General features: G+C 37.0%; 1 protein-coding gene across 1 annotated transcript in view; it reads left to right on the top strand.

Annotated features, from left to right (window-relative positions):
* Positions 1 to 14568, top strand: part of LOC127637207 (uncharacterized protein KIAA0930 homolog) — a 33820-nt gene that overhangs the window by 6626 nt on the left and 12626 nt on the right. The window contains exon 3 of the mRNA XM_052118160.1: positions 13058 to 13162. Within this exon, the coding sequence (XP_051974120.1) occupies positions 13058 to 13162 (105 nt within the window). The remainder of the gene's footprint in view (positions 1 to 13057; positions 13163 to 14568) is intronic.

Below are 14568 nucleotides of genomic sequence, written 5' to 3'. Positions count from 1 at the left end.
TGTTCCACCTAGTGATCACGAGATATGAAAAAGCACTTTTTTACTTATAACTTCTGAACAATTTGTCATAAAATTGTCCAACGATATGAAAAATAAATTTTTCTGCCATTTTGGACGTCGGCCATTTTGAATTTATACATAAAATGCTGTATTTTACAAACAACTTGGCGTAACGTTACGGAACTCAGTATGTGTCTTTGGCACCATGCTCTGAAGGGAATCAAAATGTTTCAGGACAGCGCCATCTTGCGGCCAAAAATTATAATGCTATTTTTCAAAATGCTAATAGCTATTGTCTCCTTTTGCCTACTGTCATGTAGGGCTACAACTAATGATTATTTTGATAATCAATTAATCTAACAATCATTAGAACGATTATTGCAGCGATTAATCATTAGCTCTTTTATTCTGCTTGTGTCCTGACTTAAAAGGTTGGATTAAATATGCTTACAAGTCAAGTGGTTTTTATTGTCGTTTCAACCATATACAGTTAGTACAGTACACAGCAAAACAAGACAACGTTCCTCCAGGACCATGGTGCTACATAAAAACAACAAAGGACCAACATAGGACCACATGAGACTACACAACGAAATAAAATACCTATATAAACTACCTATATATACCTATATAAAGTGCACGTGCAAACATGTGCAAAAAGTACAGGACAGTACAACAAATTACTGACAATGAACAGGACAATAGACAGTGCAGCGCCGACCAGTACTCAGTAGTGCAAAAAGATGACAGTTTCTAAAAATGTAAACATAACATACTATGAGATAATGTTCTATGCACATAGCAGTTATTGAGGTAGCAGACAGTTATAAAGTGACAGTTATTAAAGTGCAACTCAGGACACGTGTGTGTGTCAAACCAGTCTCTGAGTATTGAGAAGTCTGATGGCTTGGGGAAGAAGCTGTTACACAGTCTGGCCGTGATGGCCCGAATGCTTCGGTACCTCTTGCCAGACGGGAGGAGGGTAAAGAGTTTGTGTGAGGGGTGTGTGGGGTCAGTCCACAATGCTGGTTGCTTTATGGATACAGTGTTTTTTGTAAATGTCTTTGATGGAGGGAAGAGAGACCCCAATGATCTTCTCAGCTGTCCTCACTATCCTCTGCAGGGCTTTGCGGTCCGAAACGGTGCAAGTCCCAAACCAGGCAGTGATGCATCTGCTCAGGATGCTCTCAATAGTCCCTCTATAGAATGTAGTGAGGTTGGGGGGTGGAAGATGTGCTTTCCTCAGCCTTCGAAGAAAGTAGAGACTTACAATAAAGAGGACAAAATCATCTTTTAAAAATACCTCTAAATGACATTCACTGAATTAAAGGAAAATACTTTTAAGTTTAATTCAGTAGAAATTCACTGCAAAAATCCTGTTGTTATCAAGTGTTTTTGTCTTGTTTTCCATTTAAAAATGTCTAAAAATCATTAACAAGATAGATTTACTTGAGAAACAACATATAAGATATTTAGACTTGCTTTAAGAGAATGTGTCTTAAATATAAGTGTATTTTTTACTTGGTTATACTTCTGTAAGTGCAGTAAAGACATAGGCCTAATATACTTATATTCAAGATCTGTTCTCTAAAAGCAAGCCTAAATATCTTATATACATCTTTTTTCTTTTTGTATATTTTAAAATATTTCAATAAATTCTCCACAAAAAAAATTTGTTCTTCTGCAGTACAGTTGCTAAAATGTTTTATGTTATTTTAAGAGTTTTACATAGTTATATGGGAAAACAAGCCAAAACAAAAACAAAGAAAAAACGTGTTTTGTTGCCGTGTATAATGGGTTGAAGACTACCTCCCTTACCTTTTCTGTTCACTTCAATCCATCTTTAACTCACAATAAAACAAACTCTCTCGTATTAATAAAGCTGCGTATTGACAATGTTCTTCATGTTAACAAATGCACAGTGAAATATATTATGATTCAATAAATCACAAGCATTACATTATAATCTAGCTGCATTAAGCGTGTGCGCTCGAGGGATGAGCATCCCGTGACAGAGTGTGCATCAGCCGGTGCAGTTACAATCTCTCCTCCTTAGATCGGGACATTCGCTCAACTTGTGTAGAGGCACTGACCGCACAGAGAAAAGCCAGTTTCTGAGTTTGTAGTTATTTACATGACATGCTTCCGTATTATTTGAACTTTAATAAAGCTATAATGTATTAAATATAACTGCATTTAAGATTTAACATCGGGGTGTCTCCTTTAAAGACGCTCCACTTATTCCACAACGAGAGTGCATCTGTATTTACTTATTTTGTATTTTTGCATTATAGTTCCCTCATACTTGGAAATCTACATCACCTGAAGCTGTTTAGAAAGTTTAGAGTGCGTCTGGACTGAGTTGTGTGATCCTTCAGGTGCAAAGTCAGGTGCGAGCTGCAGTGCTGCTCTCATCATTAGAGTTTAATGTGATCTCTTGTTACATTAAATGAGATCAAACGACTATTCGAAAACGAAAATTTGTGTCGACAATTTTTTATTGTCGACGTTGTCGATAACGTTGACTAATCGTTTCATCCCAAATGAGACTGGTCTTGCTGGATTCCGTGGTTCATACCAAGAACAATGATACCAATTATGTTATGATCGAGCAAACTACCTGTCCGCCATTTTTAAATGTTTTGAAAACTTACTTTTTCTAACTTCTCCTAGACTGTTTGTCCGATGTGCACAAAAATTTACCTACATAATCTAGAGGCACTCACGACAAAAAATGTTCCAAGAATTATGATAAATCGTACTGTTTCGAATGGTGCTTCAACAAATTCGACGAAGAACGTGTAAAATTTTACTTGAATCTGTATCTCCACAACGCTTTGAGGGATTGGGACGAAACTTGGTACGTGTCATCACCATTAGGCCCTGAGGTTACCTTCAGCGTTTTGGTAAAGCACACTGCCCCCTACTGGCCAGGAGATAGAAAAATGGCTATTTTGGCTTATAACTCTTGACCACTTTCCTGCATGATAACCATCATGCCCAGATACTACCTGAGCATTTTCAGAACAGCACCACATTTTGGACAAAAATTCTAAGAAGTAGCTATTTTAGTTATTTTTTAAATAAACTTTTTCTAAGTCATCATACACTGTTGTTTGGACTCTAACCAAAAATGTCACAAAGCTTCTTTTGCTGCTCATGGAGCTGATAATTGGCTGCTTGCAGCTATATTTATTATTAATTCCAAGGTTTTCAGTAATTGTGGGGTGCATAACATGCTTGAAAATTATTTTTGCCCACAAATCAGAGTCGCTGGCCATTAGAGCGTGGTAAAGTTGTGGAGGATAATATTAATGTGACTATTGTAGGTCACAGTCATAGTGCCATCAACTGGCAGAAGGAAATGTGTCATTTTAACAGACTTTGCAATATCCTTATTATGTTAACCTGAATTGCTTCCAAAAATTGAATAATGTCAAGAGAGTGAAGATTTAAAATTCTGAAGGGATTCTTGATATCTTAAATACTGTTGCCATGGCAATGCATTAAATGTCATAATTCCTTTTTGTGCATATTCACATGTTTTGAGGTAATGTTAATAAGCATATTTCATAATTTTTATATAAATAAACTGAAATGTAAAAATACTAGAAACCCCATGTCTAACCCAGTGTGTTGTAATTGCTATTTTGTACAAATCAAATTCACATTGGCCTACTTATTAACATGTCAAAACAAAACTAATGACATTTTTAATAAATTGTACACAGAAACTCTCCCATTACAATGACTGCGGTCACTCACGGTTTGAGATCTGCATTTCGACACGAGGTCAGTGACGCTCCGCACAATGTTCTGCCATCTCATGAATGATCTCATTAAAAGCAAAGCTGTCTAATCAGTATAATAAATCAATTATTTACACCGCGTCTGTGGCTTGATTGGAACGGGAGCGTGTGTTGCTCATTTGCAGTGTATTTAACATCTACGTTCAAAGCGAGCGGTGTAATATGCAATGAATCCAAAATAATTCCAAAGTGTTTTTCACTCTTGTTCTACAGCTTCTTTTCAAGTGTCAGGCGATGTTTCTTCAATATTAGAACTAGAACATAAAGCAAGCATCTGGGCATTCAGATGGGTTATAACTTGCTCATTAGGATCAGTTGGCATTACTGATAGGACGGAGGGCTAATCTAAGTGGCTCTGATTGGCCATTGCCTTTTCATTGCTCAACGGAGATGTTAGTTATTGGTTAGAATTCTCAACCGCTGCAGAAACACGCTGTAAATACAAACCATTGATGCAACAGAAGCTGACTTAAATTGAACACCGTAATCGTCAGTTTTCATGATTACATAATTGTGGCAGCCGTAATGGTAATCACGATTTTGTTTTCGATTAATTGTGCAGATCTAGTTCTAAGTATGTGTAACTACGTTCTTCAGGGAACTATGATTATCAAGAGAACGACAGATAAAGTTAAAGATCTGTTTTAGATGGCTAGCAAAATAACACGTTTTTAACATGTTTTTAAAATGACATTTGGTATTAGTTGACTGCCACGTAATATATGATGGGCATGCGTCATCTTATTCGTTAAGAAGTGTTTTCTTAATGGCATGAATCGCACTGAAGGCCTAGACGAGTTTTGTTGCATTCTCTGAGGCAGAAATTTATAAAACACAAATAATGAACCATACCCACAGCTTTCACTTAAATGTATGCTATTTGTTGTGCATTTTTTAATTTTTTTGGTTGCTAACTGCATATTCCGTTATTATGCACTAAAATATTTACATGTAATTGCATTTCAAATGTAATTAACACAGTTAAATGGGTATATAATGATTATTTGTGAGTTTTGCAAAATGGTGCTTGGGACCATCATCGCTGCTTGCAGCTACATTTATAATTGCAACTTGAAACCATTTGAAATTCAAGTATGTGTAAAAAATAAAAGTTTCCCTTTTGAAAATAAGTAATAAAGCTAACAGAATTATAATAATAAACAGATTTATAAACATGATATAAAATATCATGTAACTATAACATGAATATACTGTAGGTGCGTGACTGTGAGGCCAGACTGCTCCTGTCTGTACCTTTACCTCAGTGTTCTCAACTGGTTTTGCTTCAGGACAGATTTTACATTCTAAATCAAGTGTCGACCTGTCATAGATTAAACATAACCTGTATTTAATGTATCCTGGGTCACATTTCCTTTTATGTTGTATAGTTTTGTTCATGGTTTTCCAGTACAAGGACATGCATCAAGTGACATTATTTTTGTTGTTGATGTCAACATTAAAAGCAACAGGAAGTTGTCTCTCCCCCCTTTTATCAGATCTTGAAACTTTAACTAAAACTGCCACTGTTGATATAAAATGGTCTAATAGATTCTACCTTTAGATTATTTCATATGAAACTATAACATTTTGTGAAAATATAACGGTTGCATAACATATATTCTGGATAAATAACAATTTTGTAAAGGTGATGTGTCATTATTTTATTTTTTGGCACACAGCACAGTGTTGCTCTTTTCCTCCTCAGAGCTGTTTGGCATGTCAGGGCTGTTACTGTTTGACTTCCTCTGTAATGCTTTAAACTATAAAAGTCTCACTAGAATTGAAATTGGTCAGATCAGTTTTGAGGTCTGTGCTCCGCAATATCGAAAGAAGCCCGGTTGTTGCACGCACGTGTCAGAGAGAAGAGCAGATCATGATTGCGAGCTTGTTCTGTTACACTCATGCGAAAGTGCAGATGAGAAGCCTTTAGCTGATTGCGAGATTCTCATTAAATCTGCCTCGGCAGTCCTAAATAGACTATTACTTGGACAGCTGCCGAAATATCTTCAATGGGAGAACCATGACATTTTTTTCCCTTTTGTCCGCGACCCAGTCCGAATAGACCTGCAACCCACCAGTTGAGAAACACTGCTTTAACTCACACACACACTCATGTCAGACCCCCTCGCCTCGCTTCTCTCTGACATTTTCTCCGCTGCATGTGTGTGTGTGTGGCGTAAGTTGACGAGTCTGACAGGCAGTCGAGAAGAAATGGAGATGCGTACATGCATGTGAGATTCTCCGTCCGGTTGCATTTTTTTCTCAATACCGCAGATACGCAAATGTACATGGTATGATAACCATCAATTTTCATACCATGGTATACCGTGAAACCGGTACACCGTTACAACCCTACACAAGAGTGTCTTATGGCTTAACTCCGTGAATGCCCTTGTTTGCCCTTTTCCACTGAAATTGCGATGTTCTCGTGCCGATCCTGTGCTCTCCTGATTCACGACCGGGACAATCTGGAGCTATCGTAAACCGGCCGCGTTTTTCCAATGACATGAAAGCGATCAGTGATGTAACGGGTTACTGTCTACGATTAGTTTTCATGTGACTACCTCAAACATAATCAAACATGCCGCATCTCAGTGTGTTTGTATATCGTTTTTACTCTTGTTTTTGAGGACATATTTAAACATACAAATGAATGCAATCCATCGTTATTACATTGCTCAAGAAGATTGTCAGAGACGACATCTATGCTAAAGACAAGAGGTAATTACATTATATTGTATGAACTATGGCTTAACTTGCTAAGTTCTGTAAACTGTTACAGTGGAATCATTATTAACATTGGTTTAGCAGATGTTGTATTTGGATTTTTGCCATAGCATATAATAATATTGATTGAGAATCCCACCGTTTTACTTAACAGATGGCTGCAATCTTCCAAACTTTGTGAGTAGCTTGTCAAAAATCCCCTTACAGAACAAAACAATGCAAAAAACAAGATGACAACAGTGTAAGAAAGCTAACAAAGTTGGCAAATATAACAACTTACTAAGATGAGCTGCAGAGGACACCAGCGATTCACTGTGTATCATGAGTGTTTCTGGCTGAATTCAATGCCCGTTGGTTAGTAGACTGGTCGGTGTCTTAGTCCAAAACATTGTTGCTCCATCCACTGTTTGTTATGTCCTACTTATGGTCAATTGTCTGATTGAAGGCGGCGCGCATCATTTCTTGCTGTATCTTTTTGTTCGTGTGTGAGCTATCTAGTTTATCTCGGATCTTCTTAAATACCATATCGCAAGTAGTTACCTGAACGCTTTTGATGTCTGATAATTTTGTGGGGTTTTTCTTGTTGTTATAGAGCGAAGAAGTACTCCTTGCTGCAGACGGTAACTACTGTATTTGTTTGGGAAAACTTCACCATGGTGACAAAACATTAGCCCGCCCTCCATCCCCTAATGTAATAGTTTCCTGCTTAGAGACCAGCAAGCTTTTGGGGCCGGTGCAGAACCAGGTTTTCAGCCCCAGAACGGCGTTTTCTGCAGTGGAAATGTGCGGAACAGTTCGAGAATTTGCACCAGCCCAGAAACCCGTACCCAAACCATGTCGGTGGAAAAGGGCTATGAGTGGCCCAGCCAAAGCCCGGACTTAAACCCAACTGAAAATCTCTGAAAAGTGAAACAACCATTTTTAAATGTTACTCTTATGTTTATAGTTTCTATTAATAAAATATGCCTTTTGAATGCCTTTTCATAATAATAAAAATCATTATTATTATTATTATTTAATTAAATTATTATTTAATAATGTTTTTCTTATCAGATGAAGCTGAATTTGTTGGACACATTAACTGTGGAATATGTTGTTAACTTTGGTTTCTCCTGGTATTTCTGATATTAATATCTGTCTGAAAAGGAATTTCAACAGGTTTCAAGCAAAATGTGAAATGTCAAGCACACATTTTGCAGTAAATAATAAATACAAATGAAAGCATTAAAATAAATATAATAAATCAATATAGCCTAGAAACAGGTGAAAGTCCCATATGTCTATCAAGAATATTTACGATAGGACACCATTATTTAGTTAAATAATAATAGATGCAATAAAAATAATGTTAAATTTAAAAAGGTGGCTTTGCCTTGCCATGTTTAGAGGATTATTATCGTGCGGCCCAATTACGGTCTTTATTATGTCTATGCAATCCAGATTTTAAAGCCAGATGGAAAGAAATAGAAAATGCTAACCTTAAGAAGACCTCCAATACAATCTATAATGGCAGATGATCGTTTGACCAAAATATATATATATACATATATAGTAATTCAATCTGTGTACTAGTAACTTAGAAAAGATTTGGCAAGATATAAATAAAAAAAATAATTTGATAGAATTGGTATCAATATTGAGATGGCCCGTTTACGATTCAACATTTGCTCCAAATACTATAGATGGTAGCTTTAAAATTTGGACTAAATGAGGTCTCACAGCATACTGTACTTTTACATAAAGGAAAAGTGTTGGATTTCGAGACACTCAAACGAGAATACTTGTTATGTAATCAAGATTTTTATAGGTACTTATAAATAAGACATAAAATTAATAATATTATTAGGGACTATAATGAAAAGGTAAACAATTGTTTTCTTACAATGTTTATTTCAATGTATAAAGTGGGTGACATGACTAAAATCATTACAAAATTCTATAAAAGTCTTCAAGACAGTAAATTAGAAAATACACTATGTAGTAAAAAACTAATAATATCTTGAAATCCTAGAGGAAGATTGGAAAAGTATTCTTAAATCACAGTGGAAGACGACACATTTCTCAACCTGGAGAGAATTTGGTTTGAAAAATATGACTAGATTTTTCCTCACCTGAGCAGAAGAGATATCAAAGCAAAAACGCAATCTGCTGGAGAATGTGCAGCTCGAATGAAGCCAATCATAGCCATATATTCTGGGAATGCTCTAAAGTTCAGAAAAATTGGCAAGAAATCCATTAGAGTTTAGAGAGTATATTCAAGGTACCCATCAATTTAGTTTTTAACTCTATACATTGGTCTTACAAATCCTAAATTAGAAGACAAATCTGATAAATATTTGATGAGGATTCTGTTGATAGCTTGCAAAAAGCTAAAACCAGAAAATGGTTTCAACCTGAAATATCGGAAATTAATGATTGGCTGGGAATAGTGTACGAAATCTACATGATGGAGAGTTTAACAATGAATCTTCGGTTACAGTCTGAGAAATTTGTCAAGTTATGGGAAAATGATCCACTAAGATCAGACCTAGTAGAAATTATGATAATTAAGAAGAGTTGGGAAATCTTGAGAAATAGGATTACGAAAGTAATAATGAATGAAATTTTTGGCCCTGGCACAAAATGACCAGCTAACATAATTTCACTAATCATATCAGCAGCACCTGTGAAAGTGTGAACGAGCACTAGTCAGGTGACATCACTCGATCATTCTGATTGGATTATAAGAGCAGACTGATTGCTATAAAAGGAGGGAAAAAGTGCTTCCAATCATTGTATTCTTGTTCGCAATGGTTACCTCTAAAGAAAGACGTGCAGCCATCATCACATTGCATCAAAATGGCCTCACATGCAAGGAAATTGCTGCAAAGAATATTGCACCTGAGAACCATTTACCAGATCATCAAGAACTTCAAGGAGAGAGGTTCAACTGCAGTGAAGAAGGCTTCAGGACATCCCAGAGTGTCCAGCAAGCGTCAGGACCGTCTCCTCCTGAGGAGTCAGATACAGAATCGTGTCACCACCAGTGCAGAGCTCAATATTGGCAGCAGGTTGGTGTGAGGGCATCTGCATGCACTGTGAGGCGAAGACTTTTGGACAATGGCCTGGTGTCAAGAAGGGCAGCGAAGAAGCCACTTATCTCCAAGAAATTCTGCAGGAAGTACAAGGATTGGACAGCAAAGTTATTTTCTCTGATGAAGCCCCCTTCCGACTGTTTGATACATCTGGAATATCGATAGTCCGGAGAAGAAAAAGTGAACTCTACCATGAGTCCTGTGTTGTGCCAACAGTGAAGCATCCTGAGACCATCCATGTGTGGGGTTGCTTTTCATCCAAGGGAGTGGGCACTCTCACAATTTTGCCCAAAACCACTGCCATGAATAAAGAATGGTATTAAAACATCCTGCAAGAGCAATTTGTCCCAACGATCCAGGAGCAATTTGGTGATGATCCGTGCATTTTCCAGCATGATGGGGCACCATGTCACAAGGGCAAGAGTAATAATGAAGTGGCTCAGATATCATTACATTGAGATTTTGGATCCGTGGCCAGGCAACTTCCCGGATCTTAATCCCATAGAGAACCTGTGGTCAATCCTCAAAAGGCGAGTGGACAAACAGAAGCCCACAAATTGTGATGAACTCCGAGCACTAATAAGGCAAGAATGGATCACCATCAGTCAGGTTTTGGCCCAGAAGCTGATATCCAGCATGCCAGAGTGAATTGCAGAGGTTATGAAGAACAAGGGTCAATGCTGTAAATATTGACTCCTTGCATATATTGAATGTTTTTGCAAATAAAAGCCTTTAAAACTCATGAAACTCTTATCATTGTTTTCCAGAATACCATAGAAACATGTGGGGAAAAAATACTGAAGCAGCAAACTTTGTTAAACAACATTTATGTCACTGCCAATACTTCTGGCCACGGCTGTAGTTGAGGAGAGAAGGGAAGAAGAGAAGGAAGGTGATGTTAAAAAGGTGATATAAGAAGCTAAAACTGAAAGGCGGACATGGTACCCAATCTACCGGCTGAGTAATACATTTACAACTATATTGTTTATTGAATTACATAAAAGGCTGTATTACTGTAAAAGCTAACTTTATTTTGCAACATATTGTATTGTTACCACAATTTATGTCTTTTCTGTCCTTTTTTTCTTATAATATTTGTTACTTTTATTATGGATGTAATTTCAGTTTCTCCTATTTTCTTTCAGCCAATATATCCAATTGTTGATTATCTTTACTCTCTAAGATTTCAGATTCCATCCAAATGTAAGGGAATGTTAAAATTAATGTTATAAAATCCTAAAAAATAGATACAATTATACAGCACCTTTTCAGAGCTCAAGAACACTTAACTTTCTCAAATTTAGCACAGTTTAAAGAGGAACAAGAAAAAAAACAGCAAGTTTCAGTGACTTTGTTTTACATGAGCAAGAATATTCTGAATAGATTATATAGATCACTTCAGGTCAGCAATTTAACATCGCGCTCATGTTTAGGCTTTATTTAAATACGTGAGTATCACGTGTGAATCGTGTGATACATTAACAGAGACCGCAAATGGAGCGGCCATCTGATCTGAAAACACAACGTGTGCATTTTCATTCATAAGGTTTACACATTAGAAATATTGGCTGCACAGATTCATGAATTCAAAATGTACATTTTTCAATGTCGTTTTATGATGTATGAAGTCATTATTCGTGCCTTTCCGAATAAGGTGTTTGGTTTCGGGCACATCCCTAGTATGGTGTAGATTGATGTGAAAAATATAAATAATTTCAAGTATTTTAGCATAAGGCTGCAACATAACAAAATGTGAAACAAATTAAGGGGTCTGAATAATTTCTGGATGCACTGTGTATATGTATATATATATATATATATATATATATATATATATATATATATATATATATATATATATATATATATATATACACTATATATATATATATATATATACACATATATATATATATACCGATCAGCCACAACATTAAAACCACCTGCCTAATATTGAGTAGGTCCCCTCGTGCTGCCAAAACTGCATCAACCCGTATCTCAGAACAGCATTACGATATTCTTCTCACCACAATTGTACAGAGCGGTTATCTGAGTTACTGTAGACTTTAGCAGTTCAAACCAGTCTGACCATTCTCTGTTGACCTCTCAGCAGTTCTGTGGATGGAAACACCTTGTTGATGAGTAAATTGTAGAGATTCGAGAAATTTCCAACACTATTGGCTGACTATTGTTGGTGTCAGACGGGCTGGTTTGAGTATTTCTGGGATTTTCACACACAACAGTCTCTAGAATTTACTCAGAATGGTGCCAAAAACATCCAGTGAGCGACAGTTCTGTGTATGAAACACTTGTTGATGGGAGGTCAACAGAGAATGGTCAGACTGGTTTGAACTGATAAAGTCTACAGTAACTCAGATAACTCTTTTCAGACAAATTATGCTGCTCCATCAGTATTCAGTAAAGAAGAATGTATTTATTTTTTTTAGTCTTGATGCACTTACCAAGAAGAAAAAATGAAAAATAAATGTAAGGGGTGCTTTTAGCCCTGTTATACCCTTCTAATTACATTTATATTTATGCATTTGGCAGACGCTTTTATCCAAAGCGACTTACAGTGCACTTATAACAGGGACAATCCCCCCGGAGCAATCTGGAGTTAAGTGTCTTACTCAAGGACACAATGGTGGTGGCTGTGGGGTTCAAACCAGCAACCTTCTGATTAACAGTTATGTGCTTTAGCCCACGACGCCGCCACCACCACTAATTACCAGTTTATCAAACTCTTTGTATATCAAAAACTCTTGAAGATACAAGTCCTGATATCAGAACAGTTTCAGTCTTGACAAGTTTTTTGGGGGATATGAGAAATGTACTGGAGGTATGGACGTGACAAAAATGGGCATGGATAAACAACCTAAACCATCCAAAATGTTTGATTCTCCCATTGATATCCTTATGATCTGATTTAAAGCGCCTGTAATTGTCATGTCCATAATACATTATTATGGGCATCATATTTAACATGCACACAATATTAAGCCGAGCTGCAGTCACATTATCTAGGTATGTTAGTCCTAACATTTAAGCATAAACACTTAGATCATTGGGTTTTTAAATAATTCAGCTGTGTCCAAACGTTTGATTGGTAGTGTACATTGTGTTAAATTGCATTGTAATCCAATATTATACATTATATTATGTATCTAATATTATATTATGTGTCTAATATTATCCTATCTAATTTAATATCTAATCCTGAGTGATTAGTCACATGACATTTACAGGTCAGATGATAAGCTAAATTAAACAAAAATTGGCCAGAGTGCCCATGTACTCACACCAGCCAAAAGAACTGCCATTGAGATGAATGAAAATGCTGACAGAAAAATCTAGGCCCTTATCTCAGGTTGAGAAATGGAGATTGTGAAAGTGAGCATGACATTGATGCATGTATATTAGTCAGCTTTGACTGTTCTGTTTGTTTAGGTGGAGGTTGAAGTTTACAGACGAGATTCAAAAAAGCTTCCTGGACTGGGTGATCCCGATATTGACTGGGAGGAGAGCGTGTATCTCAACCTTATCCTGCAGAAAGTAACTTCAACTTCAAATTTAATGAGCAGACACGTTCAAGAGATTTACATACATACCTGTCAACATTCCAGTTTTTCCTGGTAGTCTCCCGTATTTCACACCCATCTCACGGTTTTGTTAGTTCTCCCAGTAAACTCCCGTAATTTGTATGGCCCAAACCATATTATATGAGTAATCACATCAATATATTATTCCAAGGTTGTCCAGTTGCCAGATCTTGTATCAAACGCATCCTACTCGCACAGTCGACACATCATTCAAATTTCAACCCATTTGTGACCTCAACCTGGCAACCTACATCCCAGTTGCTCTGTTGATATCTGCACAGGGTGTAGACACAAGAAGTTGAATCAAGCATCATTGATAGATCGGAGGAGAATACTCATGTGGTACTCTGGCGATAAAAAAACTAAATATACATGTAAATTTAACAGCTGGACGGAAGAATTACATTTCATATCTCATAGCCATATCGACAATGCCCACGCCAAAGACCCCTCCCCCTCGGAGGTCTCCAGGATTTTGGTACCCAAATGTTGACAGGTATGTTTACATGTAATGTGCAAACATTTATTGAAGCCAGTGGTTCCCAAACTGGGGTATGCGTTCCCATGGGAGTAAGCAATGGGGGACAGAGGGGGTACATGAATAAATGCTGAGATTTACCATTCATTTAATTCCACCTCACTCTAAAACGTTCAAATCAAGTTCATGTATTTCTCAAAGGCAAAAAATAAATTTGAGCCTCCTCTAGTGTACAAACAGCAAAATGGTAATGGCGTTAAGGTCAAATACATGACATCCAATCAAATTACCCCATCTTTTGTTGTCCAAACTGCATCCACTCAAGCATCATGCGTAAGTGCGCATCTTACTGCATGTCATTTATCGGCCGCACACAGCTATGTGATGAAGCAAAGTAATGGCTAGTAAGATTAAAATGGATAAATGTCTACAAAGAATTCGGCCTGCAACCACAGAAAGAACCTCGCTGCTGATCCACAGTCCTCTGACAGCAGTACCCCAGGTCCCTCTAACAGCGCATCAGTAGCAAGCGCGAGTGCACCCACTGCTACTAGCCCAGTTCATACTGATACACACAGCGACGTATCCAAAGATAAAATGCCACCTCATATTCACCAGCAATTTGCAGAAAGACCATCATAGAGGGGCAGATATGATGAGAAATATATTTCTTTGGGCTTTACATACATTTTCAGTGAAGAAAATCCCCAGCCACAGTGTGTTATATGTGCAAAAGTGCTCTCTCATAATGATGCCATGGTCAGACAGCACTGTTTTACATCAAATCACTGATATGGCAGAAGTAGTTTTAAAACCGCTATTGATTCGCATAGAAGTCAGTGAATTCAACTCTTTACATATTGTAAAAAATGAACTGATGT

This window comes from Xyrauchen texanus, chromosome 45, assembly GCF_025860055.1.
Source record: "Xyrauchen texanus isolate HMW12.3.18 chromosome 45, RBS_HiC_50CHRs, whole genome shotgun sequence".
Taxonomy (NCBI): Eukaryota; Metazoa; Chordata; class Actinopteri; order Cypriniformes; family Catostomidae; genus Xyrauchen; species Xyrauchen texanus.
The sequence above is the reverse complement of the archived record's forward strand: the minus strand, read 5'-3'. Positions and strand labels throughout refer to the sequence as shown.